The following is a 23475-nucleotide window of genomic DNA, read 5'->3' as shown; positions in this document are numbered from 1 at the left end:
TAAATTTAGAAAAGGCTGTTACTTTGTGGATAACACTTGTATTATGCCCCTTTCAAGTGTTGTAGGTATATATAATGAGTATGATCATACTAGGACATTCAAAATATTGACTCTCATTATCCATCATAGTAGGTGGATGTACAAATGGTCATGAGCTCATTCAAATTGTAAGTTAGTTTGTTGGAGGAAACATATTAACTGCATGACAATATGGTAATAATAATAGTGAAGGCCATTATTGCAATTTGGCATTAGATGAACACTCAGACACTTGCACATGCTTGTTCTTATTTTTGGGATGACAATGTCAACTGCTTGTATTCAGATACATCATGACGGTTCATGACGTACTTTCTCACTTACTGACCTCTAATAAGCTGTGCGTATTTGTAAGAATAAGTCAACTCCTTGAAGAAATGCAGTTTAAGTGAAGTCTACCATATATTGAGCCTGTTTTCCAGTTGCACCAGACACTGGTGGAAGATCATAGCAGTGATCACATCTTCTAACACTTAAAACTGAGCAAAAGAGACAATTCACGTATGGGAGAAATGTTATAGAAGTTGATGAACTATCTGAAGAGTCCTTTGTTTTATGCAAGTGAGATTTGGACACAGAAAACTCCTTTTGCTGACCCTCAGGATCATTCCCCCCATGTCTGTCAGGGTAGAGGCATCTATAGCCTCCCTGGCTTTTTGACACATTTCACATTCTCTACTATTTCATATTATCATTCAGTTCTGTATCCAAGTAGAGGTACATGGGGTAGAAGTCTTTAGTAAACCAAAAAATACATCATTCTCCATGACAGTCATACTGTAATTAGGAGAAATACGTGATATTGCTGGTGCTGCACAAGGCTGAAAGCAATGGGTAACTACAGCCATAATATTTCCCAAGGACATGCAGCTCTACTGTATGGTATGCATAAAATATTCCAGAGGTAAAACAATCCCCCATTCAAATCTCTGAGTGGAGACTATTCAGGAGGATGTCATCTTCAGGTAAAACAAAACTGGGATTCTATGGTCAAAGTGTAGAACATTAGATCCCTTAAACAGGCAGGTATGTTAAAAAATTTAAGAAGGGAAATGGATAGGTTGAAGTTAGATATTGTGGGAACTAGTGAAGTTTGGTGGCAGGAAGAACAGGACGTTGTCAGGTGAATACAGGGTTATAAATACGAAGTCAAATATGGGTAATGCAGGTGTGGGTTTAATAACGAATAAGAAAATAGGAATGCGCTAAGCTACTATGAACAATATATGGAATGTAGTGACTACATTATCATAGCCAAGATAGACACAAAGCCCATGCCTACCAGTGGAAATGGCTAGAGGACAAATGTAAGGATTTAGAAGCATATTTCACTAAGGAATAGATAGATACCACCCATAGAAAAGTTAAAGAGGCCTTTGGGGAAAAGAGAAGCAGTTGTATGAATATCAAGAGCTCAGATGGAAAACCAGTCCTAAGCAAAGAAGGGGAAGCTGAAAGGTGGAAGGAGAATATAGAGGGTCTTTACAAGGGAGATGATCTTGAAAGTAGTACTATAGAAAGGGAAGTAGACATAGATAAAGATGAGATGGGAAATATGATACTGTGAGAATAATTTAACAAAGTTCTGAATGATCTAGGTTAAAACAAGGCCCCTGGAGGAGACGACATTCCATCGAACTACTGATAGCCTTTGGAGAGCCAGCCATGACAAAACTCTTCCATCTGTTGCACAATATGTATGAAACAGGTGAAATACCTCAAACTTCAAGAAGAATGTGGTAATTCCAGTTCCAAAGAAAGCTGTTGCTCACGTGTGTGAAAATTACCAAACTATCAGTTTAATAAGTCATGGTTGCAAGATACTAACACAAATTCTTTACAGAAGAATGGAAAATTTGGTACAAGCAGACCTTTGGGAAGATCAGTTTTGATTCTGGAGAAATACAGAAACACACAAGGCAATATCAACCTTCTGACTTATCTTAGAAGATATCTTAAGGAAAGGCAAACCTACATTTCTAGCATTTGTAGACTTGGAGAAAGCTTTTGACAATGTTGAGTGGAATACTCCTTTGAAATCCTGAAGGTAGCATCAGTAAAATACAGGGAGAAAAAGACTATTTACAACTTGTACAGGAATGAGAGGGCAGTAATAAGAGTCAAGGGGTGTGAAAGGGAAGCAGTGGTTGAGAAGGGAGTGAGATAGGGTTTTAGTCTATCTGTGATGTTGTTCAGTTTATATACTAAACAAGTAGTAAAGGAGACCAAAGAAAAATTTGGAGAAGGAATTAAAGTTCAGGGAGAAGAAATAAAAACTTTGAGGTTTCTCAGTGACATGGCAATTCTGTCAGAGACAGAAAAGGATTTGGAAGAGCAGTTGAATGGAACTGACACTGTTTTGAAAGGAGGATATAAGATGAACAGCAACAAAAGTGGAACAAAGATAATGTAATGTAGTCAAATTAAATCAGGTGATGCTAAGGGAATCAGATGAGGAAACAAGTCTCTTGAAGTAGTAGATAAGTTTTGCTGTTTGGGAAGCGAAATAACTGATGGTGGCTGAAGTAGAGGTGATGTAAAATGTAGGTTGGCTATGGTAAGAGAAGCATTTCTGAGGAAGAGAAATCTGTTAATATCAAAGTATAGATTTATGTATTAGGAAGTCTTTTCTGAAGGTATTCGTCTGGAGTGTAGCACTGTATGGAAGTGAAACATGGACGATAAACAGTTTATATAAAAATAGAATAGAGGCTTTCAGAATGTGACACTACAGAAGAATGCTGAAGATTAGGTGGGTCAATCACATAACTAATGAGGAAGTACTGAACAGAATTGGGGAGACAAGAAACTTGTGGCACAGCTTGATCAAAAGAAGGGATCAGTTGACTGGACACATTCTGAGACTTTGAGGGATCACCAGATTAGAATTGGAGGGAGGTGTGGAGGGGGTAAAAATCATAGAGGGAGACAAGGAGATGAATACAATAAGCAGAGCCAGAAAGATGTAGTTTGCGGCAGTTACATGGTGATGAAGAGGCTTGCACAGGATAAAGTAACATGCCGAGCTGCGTCAAACCAGTCTTTGGACAGAAGACCACAATAGCAACATGGTATTATTTCAAGATATATGATCATCTCATCCTTCCCAAGGTATGTACAGGCATAGAAAATCTGCAATATATTCCTCTCTGGTGGATGGATGGATGGATGGAGAGGCTTGAATGGGCGCATGACGGCTAGGTCTTCAGCGCCCCCTCAGTAACAGATTGACACGGGTGTCAAGAAAATACTCAGAACAGTAAGATAAAACAGAACGTAAAACACAGGTAACAAGGTTGGAAAAATATGTGCCTACCCACACCAAAACATGGGACGAAGCATGCCGTCAGCAGTAAAACATGGGCAACACAAGAAAAAAGTGGTAGAGGGAGCTAAAACAATGTAGCATATGGAAGTGGTTGGCTGACCACAAGCAAAAAGGGAGGAGCCAGCCACTTTGCAATACACTAAAACCTCAAGCCTAAAAGTTCAGGCCAGAGTCCAGACACATTGCAAATCTTTAAAACCCTAGACACACATGTCTCATCATTAGCTAAAACACAGGGCAGATTCCCAGCAACTTGTGCTTCTGCCCTTGCATCACTGTATAAAATGCAGTCTGTTAAAATGTGCCAGACAGAGATGTGCACACCACAAACGTCACAAAATGGGGGATCCTCCCCCCGTAATAGAAAACTATGTGTGAGAGGACAGTGCCCAATCTAAAGGCATATGAGGGTCACTTCCTCCCACCTGAGCAACCAGCAGGAGGAACGCCATGGCCGAGTTGTTGTCTTCACCAACCGCAATTTATTGGCCATCACCACCAGCCAGTCTTCCTCCCACAACTCCATGCACTTCTTGTGGAGTGCAGAAATGACACACTGCAAGGGAATAGGGCACTGGATCACATCCTGCTCTCTGCAGGCCACCTTGGCAGCCTGATCGGCCTGTTCATTGCCCCATATACCTACATGACCAGGCACCCAGCAGAAGGACACCTCCTTACCCTGCCATTGGAGCAAGTACAGTTGGTCATATATCAGCTGGACCATCTCCTCAGTTGGGTAGAGATTCTGCAATGATTGTAAGGCACTAAGAGAATCGTAGCAGAGGAGAAATTGATTGCCCCAAACATGATTCATCTGCTCCAGTGCCTTCAGGATCGCGTGGAGCAGGAGAGGCAATCCTGTGCACGAATCCCATAGGGCCGCATCGCTTGTTGCCAGTTATGAAATAGCTGTGCCACAGGAAGCTGAGCAACGGTATGGTATGCAGGTGTGTATGATGTGGACAAAGTTTTATACGCCTGATGCACCGTAAGTAGCCGCCGCCACATATGAAGTGGCAGTTCACCAGCCTCTGCACAGAGGCTAGTTCTGAATGCCCCAGTGGCCAACCGAAGCCCAACATCTTTAAGTAAGAAGGCCTTGCAGACCCATACACTGTGCACCCATAATCGAGCCAAGATCACACAAACGCCCTGTAAAACTGGAGCAGACAAGTCCTGTCGGCTCCCCATGTACTGTGGCTAAGACATTTTAAAATACTTAAAGCCTTAAGTGACCGTCATTTCAGGTCTTAAAGAGGAGGTAACCACGTAAGCTTCAAGTCAAAAATGAGCCCCAGAAATCTCACAGTGTCTTTAAAGGTAAGGACAGTGTCCCTCATCCTCAATGCAGGAAAGGTTAAATTCGAATGAGAATGGTGGAAAAGAACACACACAGACTTCTCGGTGGAACACTTAAAACCACTCTTCTGTGTCCAGTCATCCAAACATCTAAGAGTAAGTTGCAACTGACGCGTTGTTGTTGCAAGGCTTTAAGAAGAGCAAAACAAAGAGAAATCATCCACAAACAAGGAATACTGGACAGGACTTTTCACTATAGAGGTAATGTTATTAATAGCTATGGAAAAGGGAGTCACACTGAGGGACACTGTTCTCCTGCTCAAAGCAGTCAGACAGGACGTCACCAATTCGGTATCTAAAATATTGTGGCAAGAGGAAAGACTGAATAAAAAGAGGAAGACAACCATGAAAATCCCCTCCAGGGTGAGACGCCTCCAAGTGGTATTGTAGGCCTTCTCGATGTCAAAAAATACACCTAGAAAGTGATGACGGCATAGGAAAACTTGTTGTATAGCCACTTCCAGGAGGGCGAGGTTATCGAAGGTGGAATGAAACCTCCTGAACCCACACTGAAAGTGACTAAGGAGTTGCTGGGATTCTAACATCCAGACAAGGTGGCGGTTGACCATCTGCTCCAAGGTCTTTCCCATGCAGCTTGTGAGGGCAACACTATGGTAGCTACTCGGGCTCATGCGGTCTTTCCCAGGTCTTAAAAAAGGAATTAAAACTGCCTCATGCCATGAGTCAGGAAAGTGACCTGACGCCCAAATGGCATTAAAAAGTGTGAGGAGGATTTCTTTGTTGTGCCTTGTGAGGTGCTGTAGCATACTGTAGTGGATCCTGTCGTGACCAGGGGATGTGTCACGAGCTGCAGACAATGCAGACTCCAGCTCCCACATAGAGAATGGGCAGTTGTAAACTTCATTAGAGGTGGACTGGAAGTCCAGACTACACCTCTCAGCAACTGCTCTATGGCACTGGAAACACGGATCCTGACTGGTTGTTGCAGTAACCATGGTAAAATACTCTGCCATAGTCTGGGCAATGTCTTGCGGATCCATATGGAGAGTGCCATTATTCATTACAGAAGCCATGGGGCACCTCCCTCCTCTCCCAGAAATTCTCCTGATGGTCTCCCACACAACAGAACTTTTGGTGGAATGATTAATGGTGTTCAGGAACTGTTGCCATGACCTCTTCTTGCTCTCTTGAATAATGCGGTGACATTTTTCCCCCACCACCCAAAAGGCTGCAACATTCTCAGCAGTTGGCTGACCCTGGAACCTACGCAGAGCCCCACGTCTGGTCCTGATTGCAGAGTGGCATTTGGCACTGCACCAAGGGACAGGTTGCCTCTTTTGGTGGCCTGTGGACTGTGGAATGGATGCTGCAGTTGCGTGGTGGACCGTTTTGGTAATATGATCAACTCACACCTCAAAATTCTCACAGTGTTCAAACCGGACCAACTGGCTATAAAGTGTCCAGTCAGCCCCACTGAGCTCCCATAGTGGTGGTCTCCTTTCAGGGCCCATGCCATCTGGCAGATGAATCCAGATTGGGAAGTGATCACTGCCATGCAAGTCAGTGACCACTTCCCATTGAGCACTGGCGGCAAGAGCTGGAGAGAAAAGCAAGAGATCAATGGCAGAGAACGACCCAGTCACTGTGCAGAAGTGAGTGCTCTGTCCTGCATTACGCAAGTAGGCACATGATGACAGGAGAAGCCTCTCAATTGCTCTACCCCTGGGACAGGTAATTGCAGAGCCCCAAAGCACATTGTGAGCATTAAAATCGCCACAAATAAGAAGGTCGGTGAGGGCCACTTCATCAAGTGCATGATGCGGGGGCAAGTAAAGAGAACACACAGTCAATGGATGATACACGTGCACGGACACAGCGACGGCTTGTAAACTCGTCGTAAGCAAGAGGGGCGAGGAGTGGTAGTCCGTCCTGATGATAATACCTATGCCTCCTCTAACTCTCTCTCCATGCAGGTCATCCTTTTTGTGGAGTGTATAGCCTCGTAGATCAGGGGAGTAAGATGGATGGAAATAAGTCTCCTGGAGACACAGACACAGAGGTCTACCCTGAGGGAGTAGACGAAGTTCTTCCACATGCGTTGTGAACCCCTGCAAGTTCCACTGAAGTATGGGAGCCATCTATGATGGGGGTAGCACCTTCATCCTGTCTCTCTGATGTAGTGGGGAGACCGCAGCAGGTGGAGGGGCAATCGTAGGGCAAGATGATTGCCCCACACATATGTCATACTCCATCAGCTCTGGGGATGAGTCAAATGAAGCCTCACATAAAACAACATCTGCATGGTCAGATGGTTTACCACGTGATTTGACCCGATGTTACTGCTGTATAGGAGCTTTTTGCAGTTTGGTGGGCTTTGGGGAAGCCGAAGTGGGAGTGGTAATGGCTGTATTGGGCTTAGGAACAGCCTCAGCTGTTGGAGGTGCCAGGGGCTGGCCCGAGTTTGCCACTGTACCTTTGTCTGCCATTCGAGTAGGGGCGACAGGCTCTGAAACATTGTCTGTGTTGCAAGTGCACTGACATCTGCAGGTGTTAGTGCCAACACTCACCACCTTTGTCTGTGTAGAGGCACTTTTGGTGTAGGCTTCTGAACCACGGATGCAAAAGATGTAGCAAATGTGGGAGGTTGCATCAACTTGTAGATCTTTTCAGCCTCATCATAGGGGATACTCTTGGTTGTTTTTATTTCCTGGAGTTTGGGTTCCTCTAAAAATATTCGGCAGTCCCTACTCCATACAGGGTGGTTACCAGAGAAATTTATACAGGTGCCTGGAGACGAGCAACTAACTCCTCCATGAGCAGCCTTACCACAGTTGCCACAAGTTGCTTCGCCTTTACACCCTAAGATGGTATGCCCAAAATGCTGGCATTTAAAACAGCGCATTGGGGTTGGGAAATAAGGTCTCACACTAAGGCGAAGGAAGCCAGCTTTAACATGTTCAGGAAGTTTCGTGCTACTGAAGGTCAGAATAAAGGAGTTGGATTTGACAAGATTGCCATCAACCCTCTTCATGATATGTTGGACATCAACGATACCTTCTGGAGCCCCCTCACGTTGCAGTTCTTCCTTGGGAATGTCAACTAGATCCCGGCATGTCACAACACTTTTGCTATAATTCAAGGTGCTGTGCAGTTCAGTGTCTATGGCATACTCCCCAAGGCATTTAGCAGATTGGAAGTTAGTTGCTTGCTGGGAAGTGGAAGTTTCCACTAGCAAGGTCCCATTACGTAAGTGCTTCACTGATTTTAAGGAACCACAGACCACCTCCAAACCATTTTGTATATAGAAGGGCGAAACCTTCTCGAAACTACTCTCCTTCCATTTCACAATGAGAAACAAGAAGTGCCGGAGTCAGTGGGACTGACTGCACGAGCCCTCTTACGAGAGTGGGTGTTAGAACCTTCCAGCGGCCCACCCTTTCTGCTGGGAGGAAGAAAAGAGGATTTTGAAGGATCCATCTTGGTCCCACGAGCAGCTAGGGAACTAGAAGTCCATCTAGGGAGCCCCACATGCCTAGGTAAGCCTTATACAACTGAGGTGCGGCAAGTTCCCCAGAGGTTGCCCGCTAACAACTGTTCCACCTCAACAGCCATGCATATTATCAGCACGCAGCACACCTTGAGATTGAGGGGTTGTTTACAGAAGTTTATTCCATCCTCACGATCCGGGCAGTCAAGCCAAGATCCCCATTCCCCAAGACTCACAATGTTCCACTGCCGCACCGCACGGTGGTCACTGAAGTATGCTCAGAGCTTACGGTGAATGGGGACTGGCGGTGCTTACCAGTCCCCAGCTCGCCAAGCCCATACCCGGCAACTGAATGCCAAGCCCCTGAGGGCTCCTCTCTGGTATCTGGGACCTTAAGACGAAGGGTGTTTGATACCAAACTCGCCATGTTGGCCTTTTGTTTCCTTGGCCTGCTCTGCTATACTGGATAATGAAACATGACCACTAAATAAATGCATGGAATCTACACTTTACCAAATAAAATGGTTCTCTTTATGAAGGTATGCCAAATAAAATGGTTCTCTTTATGAAGATACCAATTCAAAATTATATTTTAACCAACCTATTGGGAAACTAAAATTATCAGAGGTTTAATTAAAAACTTATACTAATAATTGTTATGTCATATATTAATTAGATATGCCAGTCTGTCACATCTTCACATGTCCACCTGGCATGATGGATATTAAGAATCAATACTTTGAATGTGATTATGTGATCTCACTGATTTTGTACATGTCAGCACACTTGAAACTGGCCTATAAGATTGAAACGAGTTAGTTTTGCATATGCACTGAATAACACATTATGGACAAGGAAAATTGTTGACAGGTTATCATTTCCAACAATATTTTAACTAATTTACAAGCTCTATATATATCCTTTGTAAAAAATGAAATTTTTGTTTCCATTTAACTATGTTCTCTGCTGTAGTGGCTATAACTGTTGTTGCTGCTGTGCAGGTTGCATATTTTATTGCCACAAATGCTAATAAACTTTTCATTATTTTTTTAGAGAATCTGCTAAGTGTTGATGTCATCATGCTAGCTTCTGCTGCTCAGCATGTTGTGATCCTCAGTGCAGATGGTGATTTATTCTCATGGGGAAGAGGTGATGGTGGAAGACTCGGCATTGGAACTGAGGACGATCAGTTTGTATCAATATTTAATTGACCATTTCTTCTTCTGTTAAAATGTAGCATTTTGTCTACCGTGTTCTCATTGCATATAAAGCAGTTGTTGATATCTTCATATTTCATAATGACTGAGCAACTGTCAAACTTCCACAGGAGCCATGCCCAAATTTTTGGAGTCGATTTTTGAGAAAACACAGGCTTCAGAAGTATTGTCAGTTGTCCATTTGTTACAAAGAAAAAATATATAACATTGATATGGCACAGGTTAGCGGGTGAGAGGAGTGGTCAGATACTGGCCCTTAAATATCAGCAACTTAGTGTAAACAATATTTATCATACAATTCAAAAATTTCTTACATCAAGACATTAATCACACTAGCTTGTGGGAACAGTGCTAAATTACTGTAGGCCCAGACCATAGAACTTCAAGTCCACAAAAGTTCCAGAGTTCAGATGTGATGTGTGTATCCTTAAATAAAATGGGCATTTAATCCAAAAGCATTAAAAGGTACAATTTAGGAAAATGTGATGTATGTCACCTTGGAGAAATGAAAGACTTTACTTAGACTGAAACAAAAGATATAATATAAACATGATGCATGTCACCTTTAAGAAAACAAAAATTAACTTGGATAAAATCCAAAGATATAATGCAGCTTAGATGTGATGTATGCCACTATTAAGAAAACAGAAATTTACCTAACATAATCAGGAGACATAATATAGCTTGTACGTGATATATATACCACTAAAAAAAAAAAAAAAAAAAAAAACAAAAAAAAAAAAAAAAAAAACAACGTTTATTTACTTAATGGAACCCGAAGATACTGTATAATATACTGTAGATGTCATCCCAGGATTAAGAAAATACAACACATTTAATTAAAACAACCCCAAATTATATGCTAACTGGATATGAAGTGCAGCACCCTTAAGGGAAGCAAGTATTCTTTTGCTAATACAATTTACATGCATGTCACATGCAGAAAATTACATAACACTGTTTCAATAGGATGGAATAACATATCTGTAGCAGCCAGTGCTAGTTATGAAAGATGTGACTCCAAGTTGGGCCAAAAATAACTCTACAATACAAGATAATCACAAAAGCAATCTATCAAAATTTTTCAATAACCACCACTCCACACTGGAGGCTTAGCAATAGAGGCTTGATATCAATTACTGAAGTGATGTAACCAAATAACAGGGAGTAGATTTGTGATTAAGGCATAAGTTTAAATTATGGCAGTAAGAATGCCTACTGCTGAGATGATATTAGTTAGCCTTAAAACAAGATACCGAATCCTCAAGATAATGATATTGGCAGAATCTAAATTACTCACTGGGTCAATTACATGTAACCCACAACAACCGATAAGTAAGCACTTTAATTGTAGTTGACAATACCAATCATGAGACAACATGTTGCTATACAAGGCAGAATGGTGTGAGTGGTACACAAATTTAAACAGAGCCAATGACCAGCCATTGCCTGGCCTCAACTAACTTCCATTAACTTACAAGTGGGCTTCTGCACATATATTAGAGGACATAGCATATTACTGTAATTAAGTAAAAGATAAGGAATGGCATACAGACACCATGGGAACAAAGTATTGACATCAGTAGACACAGTCCTGTGTGAATTTATGGTCACTGCAGTTGCCTCTGAACATGAACTGACTTCATGCAAATGACAGGCACATATATCTTGTACAGATCAGTGACTCATGTGCCCTCAGACAGCCTAATAGTGTCAGTTAGACACAGTCACAAAATATCTCAACACCAACAATGGCAATTAAGAAACACCATCAAGGCCAAAATTAAATTCAAACTTTATTTGACTGGTGTTATACAAGAGATACTGGAGAGATAAGATTTGACTCATCTACATTATTGAGCACTACTTGCACATAAATTGTGTGTCTCAGAATATCTGACAAAACACACTCACACACACACACACACACACACACACACACACACATACGCGCGCGCACAAGCACAGGCACACTATATAAATCACAAGGTTCAATAACCACTATATAGGCAGATGCACTTACACTAGGTGTACTACCCTACTGTGACACTGGTAGTGAATAGGAATGCAGGTGTATCCACAGGCTTGATAACTACATGTTTCCAAAAGTGAGCTTCTTATAAGCCTTTCATTTCCACAACTGTGGCAGTAAATAGCTAGATATACCAAATGTTCTGTGAATACTAACAGAAGTACAGGTATCTCAAATCCATTCCATACAAACACTAGCTACTGCCACCAGTATCCATCAGCAAAGTTCATTACAACAGCCCTTCAGAGCTACTCAGCATACACTGTCTCTCCATGCTACTCATGCAGGCCCTTCCAACCTCTCTCTTCACTAACGACATGACCTCCAGTGGTCAGACCACTGCCAAAGATGCTGCTATGCTGGTTATACCAAAACACATGACTAAATAATTGATATACCCACTGGACGACACAGATATATTTCATTTATCTTACATACAGTACAATTTATTCCTCTCTTTTACAAATAAGGAAATTAATCATGTTTTGTCAACCTCTGCTCACCAAGAGTTGACACTCTTGTAGTGGTTAATAAAAAAAAAAAAAAAAAAAAAGAAAAGAGAGGATAAAAGAAAAGAAAAGGTTGAAAATGTGGGAAGAAATTGTATGCGAAAATGGTTTTTTTTTTTTTTTTAAATAGTTAATGACCGTGAAAAAGGGAAAGAATGAAAAGCAAATTGGACTTCGTATTACAGAAAAGTTATCAGACTTCATGATTCGGAAGGGCTATTGCTGGGGTGGTTCTTGTGGCGTTTCTGAGCAAAAGTCAAACCAATTTCCACTACAAAAATTATTTGAAAAAAGACAGAGAATAACAAATGTAACTAACAGGGGGAAATGGCGTAGATAACAGTTCATCCTTTACCAGGTTAACATGTCTTCTTTCGTGCGGCGTCCAGGTCTTCAAAAATCTCCTTCATTTCTGCGTGAAAAGTCTGCTCTGAAATCTTGCAATAAGTTTCATTGTCCAGGGATTTCTAATGTATCCAAAATCGTCTTGATATTAAATGCAATTTATTTTAGTTGATCCTCTCCATCCTCCGAATTTCCTAACAACTTCCACAATGTCTACACATTAATAAGTTTTTTCGTCTTAATCAGATCACATCTGCATTAAGCTTCCACTCTCGAGAGACAATAAAGAAACAGATAGAAAAACAAAAAAAGTTACAATTTTAGTATTTTCTCTGTCGTCGAGTGCTCATACTGCTGCGACAGTATAATTTTTATCTGAGGGAACGAGTGTAGCGTGGCAAAATTCAAAGTCCCGCTACACTCTCCATACACTAAGTTCTGCCTCCATACATCTTACATACACCTTAAGCTCCCCAAGTTTACCCTATACACCAAACACTAATACCCCAAAAATTCTTATAAACTTCAGACGAAATTAGACATATATACATACATTTGTACACACCTATTAAATTCTTTTTTCTATGAATAATCACAGCTCTGTCATGTTTTGTAGCCCCAGTAATTTTGCCAATACAGGAAACACATTTGGGTGTGGACATTCAGAAGAGGGTTTTTTTTATTTCTCCATTGACTTTAATAGATTTTTCACCAAGCTACAGTCCCAGATCTTGTACATAATAATCTTATAACTCCCATCCTATCACTTTTTTCTTTCATTTATCATCTTCTCTGTACAAGTCTTCACTGCATCCTCTCTTTTTACTGTGGTTACCCGTTGACCTGGTGGAAATCCACCACCTCAATGAGAAACAACTTCAGCTTGCTTCCTGTCATTCATTCTAATGGTGAGTACCCTGCAAGCATTACTCTTAACTCTATTTGATGTGCCTTCAAATGATCTGACAAGCTCCAACCACTTAGAATGTTTGTTATTTAAATACATTCTACACAGGCAGCTAATTTGTTGTATATAGTACTCACACAGGTTACATGTTGGATGGTATACTGATATATTTATGTGTTTGATACCTTGATTATTCATGAAATCATTCTACACTCTATATGTAAATTGTGATCCGTTGTCAGACAATAGCCTCTCTGGCTAGAAATCCTTTTCCAGTATGAAAATAAGAGTTTTCCTGCTGGCTTTCTATATTGAATACAGTTTCATAAACTTTGAAAACAAATCAATAACCATAAATATATACTTCATACCACCTCAACCATTTGGGAGTGGCCCAAAATTGTTTACAGCCAATAGCTCACTAACATTGCTACGGATGGTACCTTGAATTTCCTCCTGATGTGAGGTAGGGCAATGTCTCTCCCACTTACATTTGTCACAAGTGGCCAACTGAGCACACACCCATCTTGCTAGTTTTTTTATGTGCGCATACTCCTCAATGATTTCTACACTCTTTTGCAGAAAATGAGGTAGAGAGGGCGAGCAATGATGGATGCCCCGGGAATGAACTCAGAAAAGCCTGCAGTTCTTGCAACAAAAAGGGATGCAGCAGGTCTGTAGCAGCTCTGACAAGACTCTCCATGGTTTGGATGACATGCTGTGGGATGGTGTGGCCCAAATACTCAACAGATGGTTGGAAAAATTTAGACTTTGGCAGATTACAGTGCAGACTCACAGGTGCCCTGAGATTGTGCAGGTGGTCACTCATAATACGTCTGGTAATGACAACGTCATACACGTAGTTGAAACAGTGCAGAGTAATGGACATGACGTCTTCCAGATAGTGATGAAAAATTGTGGGGCACTTGCCACCCAAAACAAAAGCCGTTGGTATTGATACAGGCCAAAAGATGTATTAAGAACTGTGATACACTTGGACACCTCATCCAGAGGTAACTGGTGACAAGGGATGTGTCCTGTTCAGTAGAGGAAATGGGAAATGCCTATACACTTTTGATCCTAACAAACCACTGACAGTACAAAGTGGGGGCAGCCCTTGCCCATTGGAATGCAGATAGCTCAGAGCAGCCACTGGCATTTGCATCCAAAACTCTCAGTTCAGCAAATATCCACTAATCCAGGGCGAGAAGATGGCTCTGGCCATTCTGTATGCTGTCACCAAATTTCATGTTTTCTTGTATTGTGTGAAATTCTAACTACCATATTTACTCGAATCTAAGCCACACTCGAATCTAAGCCGCACCTGAAAAATGAGACTCGAAATAAAGGAAAAAAATATTTCCCGAATCTAAGCCGCACCTGAAATTTGAGACTCGAAATTCAAGGGGAGAGAAAAGTTTTAGGCCGCACCTCCAAATCGAAACAAAGTTGGTCCATTGTAATATGAGACACAATTTAGGTCGAATGAAAGACGATACAGCTACAGTAGTTTGGTTCGAGTCGTAAGCTTAGCAGTTAAGCTTTACCAGGTAGCCATTGGTATGCGTCAGGCGCTCCGTCCGTATTTATACGGGTACCCTTCCTTTTTCACGTGCTTCATCTGGTTTGAATCGATTGCTTATTTTGCTTTGATCTGATAAGTGCCTTTTTTTTTTTGTTATGGGTGTTTACGTCACTCTAAGCTGAAAATGCATTACTGTACTGTGTCATGCATTGTTTGTCTCATTCTGATAGTGCGTGTTTACGGCCTGTTGCCGCTCGCGGCATGACTTGCTTTTGTACGCGCTACCGCCGCTTAAAAAAAAAAGAGGAATCATCTCATTAGCGAAACAATGGCAAGAGACTATTTGTTGTTACTTACACTGCTGCTTTCTTTGATAATGATCAACAAGAACCAAATAATAGACTGCGTATGATAGAACATGTTCCGAACGAGAGTTAGGCGCAAATTTTTCTCCGTTTGAAAATCTTTGTGGCTGCTTCTTTAGTACATCAAATTCTGCACAGAAATTAGTCATCTTGCATTTAAAATCTAGTCAGTTGCCGTGTTTCATTTCTGACTATATCACTATTAGACATAACAATAATATGAATATAAACATGATACGATACGTATATTCTTCCGCGTTTGCTGTTGTCTCACTCTAGTTTCGTAGTTTATTAGGCAGACAGGATTTAAATGAGATAGCAGCTAACACGAAAGAATACATGGCAAAATGTTTATATTCGTATTATTCTTATGGTGAAGAGAATACTGCATGTGATTCACATTTCATCAGGTTCCTATTAGCAACCATCTCTTCTCACAGGTAGGAAAAAACTCGGAACGTAGAGTTGGCCATATTGACAAACATCCGTAACAGTTTTGCCAGTCGGATTTTCATAGTACATTGAAATTCTGCTACATTCGAAGATGAACAATACGGAATTTGTATTTACTTCGTTGGATAATGTATGAAAATGCAGTGGTCGAAACTCGGGGTGGAGAAAAAAAAAGGTTTTGGTGCCAGTATTTGTCTTTGTGCCCACAAAGCATGCTTGTGTAGCGCTACATATATTCGACGGCAGAAGTTAGCTGTGGCGGCACCTACCAACATTTTTCAGAACTTCTGCTTGCTTTGCACTCGATTCTAAGCCGCAGGCGGTTTTTGGGATTACAGAAACCGGAAAAAAAGTGCAGCTTAGATTCGAGTAAATACAGTAATTCTCAACCTCAAGCCATTAATTTTGTTAGTTAGTTGATCTGCCCAGGTTCCTAGTAACGGAGCCCACATGTTGCAGCAGGGAGCGTTGCTCCTCTCCAAATACAACTATGACATTCACTTTCTTTTCGATGGGTGTTATGCCAGCGCAGACACCTTATCCCAGATGCCTGTTGACCTAGACCCCAAGTTTAATCAAGAAGTGCTCATGTGTTTTCATTTGGATGTCTCCTCCCACCAAATAGTCGATGGGTTTCTGATCATTGGTACCCAAGTTGCCAAGGCAACAGCACCTGTCTCTGTCCTCAAGCAGGTAGTTTGCCTTGACCAGCAGATTCGGTTTTTCCATCTTCTGGGCCATGTTTCCAATCCCCATCATTACAGCTTTGTCTTGTGCCATTTTCTCTTGGTCTGAGATGGTGTCCTCCTCTCCACAGTCTGTGCAGCTGCCATGGTGGTTATTCTCAGAAGTTCGCACTGTGAGGTCTTTCAGCTGTTACATGAGGGTCACTGGGGTGTTTCCTAGCTTGCAGCATTGACTGGGAGCTGGTTCATTTGTTTGCTGTATGTCCCCAGTGTGCTAGTCAACTGGCAGTTCCCAAGGCTTCATTCCACCTAAGGCCTCAAGCAACTCAGCCCTGGGAACACATCCATGTGGATTTTGTGGGTCTGTTTCTGAATGTGTTTTGGATGATCATCATTGATGTGTTTTTGCAACTACCATTGGTGTTTCAGTGCTCCTTAGCCACTACTGAAGTCACTACTCAGGCTCTCTCAAAAATGTTTTCTGTCAAAGATCTCACTGTTACTCTCATTTCTGATAACAGACCTTAGTTCCTGTCTCAGGTGTTTCATGATTTTAGCATGTGGTCGGGCATTCGACATGTTCACTCCCTTTCCTTTCAGCCCCAATCTAACAGTGAAGCAGTGTGCATGGTTCAAACCTTACAACCCAGATGAATAAATATCTGCAGGACTTCCCCATTGAGAAGTACTACAGTTTTTTCTGGTGGCTTACTAGATGATGCTTATTGGTTCCCATAGCCCTGCTGAACTTCTCCACAGGTGTCAACTGAGGACACTGCTCCATATCCTCCATCCAGGATCTTGCACACCATCTTCTTCCACTGTGAAGAGTTTTCCTCTAGGTATAGCACTTTGGGTGCGTTGTTTTGGTTGACACCCCCACTGTTTGCCAGCAGTCATCATGTGTCAGAATGGCCATTGTGTCTTCACCATCCAGAATGGAGAACAAAAGTTCCAGTGCAGTGCCAACAAAAGCAGTTCTGCATCTGGATGGGCACTTACCTCCTCTCTCGTGCTCACCACATCACCAACTGCTGTGCCCCTGTTGCTGGTTGTTGCCTATCTGCTGGTGTTCCAGCCTCCTCTTCTGTGTGTGTTAGAACCTCCACCCAATGAGCTTATGACTTTGCAGCCCTCAGCAGCAGCTCCAGTGGCCCTCCAGACAGCGGGCATGCCCCTTGCCAGTTCAATGTCTCCTGCACAGCCTCAGCCTGTGGTGGAGTTGCCTCCACCTTCCACACTGCCGCTGGACATCGCCTTGGATCCCGGCTTCTATTGCCCATTGCCGATGCTGTTGTCTAGTGCTTCAAGGCATGGGTGTCAGGGTACTCCTCATGCAAGCCACTTTCACCCATATTCTAAGCTCTCTAGTGACTGGGAGTTGCTCTCCCCTCTCGTGTCTGAAACCTCCAAAGGCTGCCATTGATGGATGTGTGTGCAATTCTCCTCTGTGCATTCTACTGGCTGACTGACAGCTTATAGGCTCAGCCAGCCTTGCCCTCAGTTACATGTTGACATTTCAACTAGGATTATCAGACCAGTAGTGTAGCCACTCTGCCACAAGCATCTTTTGTAACAAGTTATTTCTAAATGTAAAAACCGGTGGGTCTGTCATTGTCTCTGTGTGCTTGTTAGAATATACATATGTGACTTTGTCTGCTGTTCTTTGCAATAGTGTATGTAAACTGATGAAGGTTATTAGTGGTTATCATTTGTATTTCTTAAAAAAAATTGTTTTCTCTGTGTTATCACTGTCTTCAATATCTGGTTACTGAAGCTTACGTGTTATCAGTAGTATTACTTAAAACAATTGTTTTTCTGTATCAACAATATATCTGTCAGTGATTTTGTTTATTCTGTATAAAACTTGCAACATGACATGTCTGATAAATCAAACTAACCTAATTAAGCAATAAATTGGAAATAATGACCAGTTCAAACTAAAATTAAAAACATACCTCTTTAGTCATTCCTTTGGAAAATTATCTGATTATCCAGACTTAAGATTTGACAAGTTCTGTCAGCTACATACTAATTAGTGGTAAATACATGGCCTACATCTAAATTTGTATGAAGATCTTCCACATTCTTCTACTCAGAATTGAAAGTTTTGTACTGACAGATCACAGTTTCTAAACACTTTGCCATCACATTCTTTACAGAGAAATGTATTTCTGTCTTACACTTTTTGTTCAACAGAAGTGATCAAGAATACTGTAATATCCTCTGGATCACTGTTCCCTATTTCTGTATTCATTGAATTAAAAAGTTTTGGGGCCCTCTTATTGCAAGTAGCATGTTCCCCTTGTAGGTGAGTTGTTTCACCAACTACTCAAGATAATTTTCAGAAAACAGGTTTTGCACAATGTCACAAGATTCTTAGCCCCTCCTTCCCATTCTTAACTTGTGCTTTATTCAGTCTAAAAATGGAAATTTGAAATCTCCTCCTACATCTATGGCATGAATAAAACACTTGTACACAATATTTTTCAAACTTTTACCAAAGAATTTCTTCATCACATCAGTATTTGATGTGAATAAATTGAAGGAAAATCAAATTACTGTTTCGTGTTTGTCACTTATGTTTGACTAGATTATCGTACATTCCAACTTTGTATTATTATGGAGCTATAACAATAAATACACTGTCACAATTTATGTCTAGCTCATGTTTGCAGTATGTATCCTGCTCAGAATTTAATATTTCATTACTATTTATTTCTGGTGTCATGCAATTCATTTTTCCAGGTGTTAAGTTCACATTGTTACTGTTAATTAGTGAGAATGATTTTGAGAATTTACCCTGAATTCTTTGACAGTAGGTATAATGTTTTATCTATGGCTAGTTTCCACATCTTTACAATTGACCCATTCATGGCTCTGTAGTTACAACGTATAGCTATTTCATGCATATACAAAGATGTTTCTCCTACTGAAACATCCTCATGTGCACACCATATATAAACTCCTACTTTTTCCATTTTTCCCCAGTGCAATTATTCTGTTTAGTGTTGTATACAATCTGCTTTACAGATACTCCAACCCTTCACTTTGCTGAAACTACTCCAGTAAACAGAAGTCATTCATGCCCCTATGCCCCCTAAAACACCATTGAATTTATGTGCTCATTCTACATCAATCTGGTTTATATCACCACTCATGAAATAAGGAACAGATGCAGAGCAGTGGATAGCCACAAAGCAAATATGGAAAACACAGACACAGTCACCCAGACTCTCTCTCTCTCTCTCTCTCTCTCTCTCTCTCTCTGACACACACACATGTATGTTGGTGCTTGCATGGTAAAACAAAATGTAAGAGAAAGTACAGGTGAGGATTTACAGTAGGGAAAAGAGAAAAGAAGTATGGCAGTGTATGTGCCAGCTAAAATGAGAAGGAAGAAAGGAACAACGGGAATAACAGGCTTATATGAGGGGCTGGAAGTGGAATGAAGTGAGAATAGGAGTGTGGGGAGGCATGGAGGATGGTGACTAGGTAAAACTGTGTGCCAAACTGAGACTCTAACTCAGAAACTTTGGCTTTCTGAAAACAAATCCCTGTGGTATAGCTCAGCCATTTCTCCATGATAACCATTCTTCCAGGAGTGCTAGCCCCATAAGGTATGCAAGGAGAACATTTATGAAGGCTGGGGAGAGGTATTGGTGGGAGCTGTGAGGGAAAATCATGAGTCATGCCTGAATAGGTCAGCCAGTACAGCATTTTCTCGTGATAAGCAATTTTGAGACCTGGTTGAACAAATGCTTTTAATCTGCTAAGAAGTTTAAAATCTGTGCACACACCACTGAAGACTGAAAATTCATTCTGGGAACATATGGATGTGCATCAGTTTAGCAGAGCAGGCAGCCACTGACTAACATACAAAAACGCTAGCTTTTCAAGAAAAGTGATACTTTACAAAGGTTTGTGAGGAGAGGGGGGAAGGTACATCCTGAGATTCAGGCTAAGGGAGGTACAGTAGGACAAGATGAAAAGATTCACCAGTGGGATTACAGCAATTCACAAAAAGTGTAAGAGAAGAAAATATTTTGATAAGGAAATGATGAAACGCATATAAAAAATATAAAGTGGAAGGGAAGGCCAAAATCCAAGAAAAAAGACATCAACAGAAACTACTAAACACTATTGATACAAGCAGGGAAACTAGCAGTGCAGGCAAACAACAGACTATAGCATAAAGGCAGCATGGTGGGAAAAGAGATATGAGGTGAAAAGTAAAGTAAAGTAAAGTAGACAGCTGACAGACAGAAAAACTTAAGCTTGAAGCCATAAGAATGATGGCAACCACCATGATGTAAGATGGGTTTCCACTTATGAAGTAAGTGAAGTAAATATTGGACAATGCTATTGCACTGCAGATTAAACTTGCAAAATCTTATTGTTCCATTGATAACAAGTGTTCCTTCATCTCTATTAATGGTTTAGCACTCCCATGCCTACACAGAAAACTAAATGGAGGTTGTGTGGAAAGTGCTATGTCAGATGAAACTGCTACAGCAAGAACAAACATTATTCATGGAGCATAGTACTTCATGGAGAAACATGTAAGATACAATGTATAGGTTGTGTGTAACATTGAACACATTGACTGGACAACAGTAATACAGGTTACAAAATAGGCCAAACACTCCTTTGTGATCACTTAAATAAAACTGTTTCTTGGCGGCTCATCAGAGCATGCCAGGGGGCTGACCTAGGTGGCCTCTATAAGGAGGCCTGTGAACAGTATGGACGTGTGATCTCCGAAATCGCATGCATCATAAGTGAAGGTACATCACTCCTCCCTTCCAGGGGTAGAATACCATATACATAAAAACACTAAGCACAGAAAAATACATGGTACAGGAAAATGTGTGGTAGAGAAGAAATGTATACTACAGAAAAAGCACTGGTACACTATCTGGTCAAAAGTATCCGGACACCTGCAAAAAACATATGTTTTTCGTATTAGGTGCATTGTGCTGCCACCTATTGCTAAGTACTCCATATCAGCAACCCCAGTAGTAATTACACATTGTGAGAAAGCAGAATGGTGCACTCCGTGGAACTCACGGACTTCGAACGTTGGCAGGTGATTGGGTGTCACTTGTGTCATATGTCTGTACATGAGAGTTCCACACTCCTAACCATCCCTAGGTCCACTGTTTCCAATGCAGTAGTGAAGTGGAAACATGAAGGGATACGCACAGCACGAAAGCGTACAGGCCAACCTTGTCTGTTGACTGGTAGAGACTGCAGACAGTTGAAGAAGGTCGTAATGCGTAATAGGGAGACATATATCCAGACCATCACACAGGAATTCCATGCTGCATCAGGATCCACTGCAAGTACTGACAGTTAGGCAGCAGGTGAGAAAACTTGGATTTCATGGTCAGGCAGCTGCTCATAAGCCACACATCACACCAGTAAATGCTAAACGACACCTCACTTGGTGTAAGGAGCATAAACATTGGACAATTGAACAGTGGAAAAATGTTATGTGGAGTGACAAATTATGGTGCACAATGTGGCAATCCGATGGCAGGGTGCGGGTATGGCGAATGTCTGGTGAACGTCATCTGCCAGCATGTGTAGAGCCAATAGTAAAATTCAGAGGCGGCAGTGTTATGGTATGGCTGTGTTTTTCATGGAGGGGGCTTGCACCACTTGTTGTTTTGTGTGGCACTGTCACAGCACAGGCCTACACTGATGTTTTAAGCACCTTCTTGCTTCTCACTCTTGAAGAGCAATTCAGGGATGGAAATTGCATCTTTCAACACAATCGAGCACCTGTTCATAATGTACGGCCTGTGGTGTAGTGGTTACATGACAATAACATCCCTGTAATCGACTGGCCTGTACAGAGTCCTGACATGAATCCTATAGAGCACCTTTGGGATGTTTTGGAATGCTGACTTTGTACCAGGCTTCATTGACTGACATCGATACCTCTCCTCAGTGCAGCACTCCATGAAGAATGGGCTGCCATTCCCCAGGAAACCTTCAAGCGCCTGATTGAACGTATGCCTGCGAGAGTGGAAGCTGTCATTAAGTCTAAGAGAGGGCCAACACCATTCTGAATTCCAGCATTACCGACGGAGGGTGCCACAAACTTGTAAGTCATTTTCAGCCAGGTGTGCGGATACTTTTGATCACATCCGATAAAACACTGGTACTGAAAAAGTATTGGTACCGATAAAGCCCTGGAGCACTGGTACCAGAAACACACTGGAACCATGGGGAAAAAAAACACTGATCTCACAAGGCACTGAGAAAACATTGATGACTGCACTGATGTCCATTTCATTGCTTGATGATGGTGACTACTGCAGAATGTCACAGGCAGACAGTGGCGATTAGGGGCAGAAGTGATGAGGGGGCAGTTAGGTGCTCCTCCACCCTCTCGTAAGAGACTGTAGGGCAGGACTGGGGACAGCATCTCCATAGCAAGCGACATCCTTGTCAAGGTCAGTGGTCAGTGCCGGAGGTGTCAGTGAGTGTGTCAGTGTTGATAGTCACACAGGACACAGCAATGGAGGCGGCAGTGGGTGCAGCGTCAGGTGCAGTAGGGGCTGCACCAGCAATGGCAGTCTAGGAGGGGGGCCAGAGGCAGGAACCCCAGACAGTGATCTGCCAGGCAGCAACCCATGCTGCAGCACAAACTGGACCATCTGCAACTGTGGAACAGGCATTGGTGGCAGGGGAGGTGGTGGGCCCTCTGGAACAGACCTCACTGTGCACAGCTGGAGCTGGTCAAAGCGACAAGATGTTCACCCATTAGGAGTACAGACAATGCACAGGCACCAACCCTGGCAACACTCGATGACACCAGAAACCCAGTTTGGCAGCAGCCAAAACCAATAGCCCAGACATGTGCACCTGGCCAGTGTCATTACAAAGCCGGTGATGTCAGAAGATGCAGCATTGAATCTAGCAGGTGAAGGAGGGTCCATGGTTGATGTCTATGCAGCAGCTCCACCAGGCTCTTGTCCCACACCAGAGTGAAGCAGTACAAATTAACAAAATGGTCTAAAACACCTTCAGGTGAACTTCCAGATAACATACTCCCACATCTGAGTTTTATAAGTCCAAACCATGTGTTCAGCCTCACCATTAGATTGAGTTTGCACAGTGGAGCTGTGAGGTGGCAAACATCACTAGCCTGACAAAAAGATGCAAATTCTTGAGAAACAAACTGGGGTCCATTATCAGTAACCACGGTATATGGAAGTCCCTCAATTGCAAAAATGTTAGACAGGGCT

The 23475-nt window shown here is 42.0% G+C and overlaps 1 protein-coding gene across 1 annotated transcript in view; it reads left to right on the top strand.

Moving 5' to 3' along the window:
- Positions 1 to 23475, top strand: part of LOC126176677 (serine/threonine-protein kinase Nek8) — a 306561-nt gene that overhangs the window by 192341 nt on the left and 90745 nt on the right. Inside the window, exon 15 of the mRNA XM_049923838.1 lies at positions 9231 to 9366. Coding sequence (XP_049779795.1) covers positions 9231 to 9366 — 136 coding nt within the window. The remainder of the gene's footprint in view (positions 1 to 9230; positions 9367 to 23475) is intronic.

Source organism: Schistocerca cancellata, chromosome 3 (genome assembly GCF_023864275.1).
Source record: "Schistocerca cancellata isolate TAMUIC-IGC-003103 chromosome 3, iqSchCanc2.1, whole genome shotgun sequence".
Taxonomy (NCBI): domain Eukaryota; kingdom Metazoa; phylum Arthropoda; class Insecta; order Orthoptera; family Acrididae; genus Schistocerca; species Schistocerca cancellata.
The sequence above is the reverse complement of the archived record's forward strand: the minus strand, read 5'-3'. Positions and strand labels throughout refer to the sequence as shown.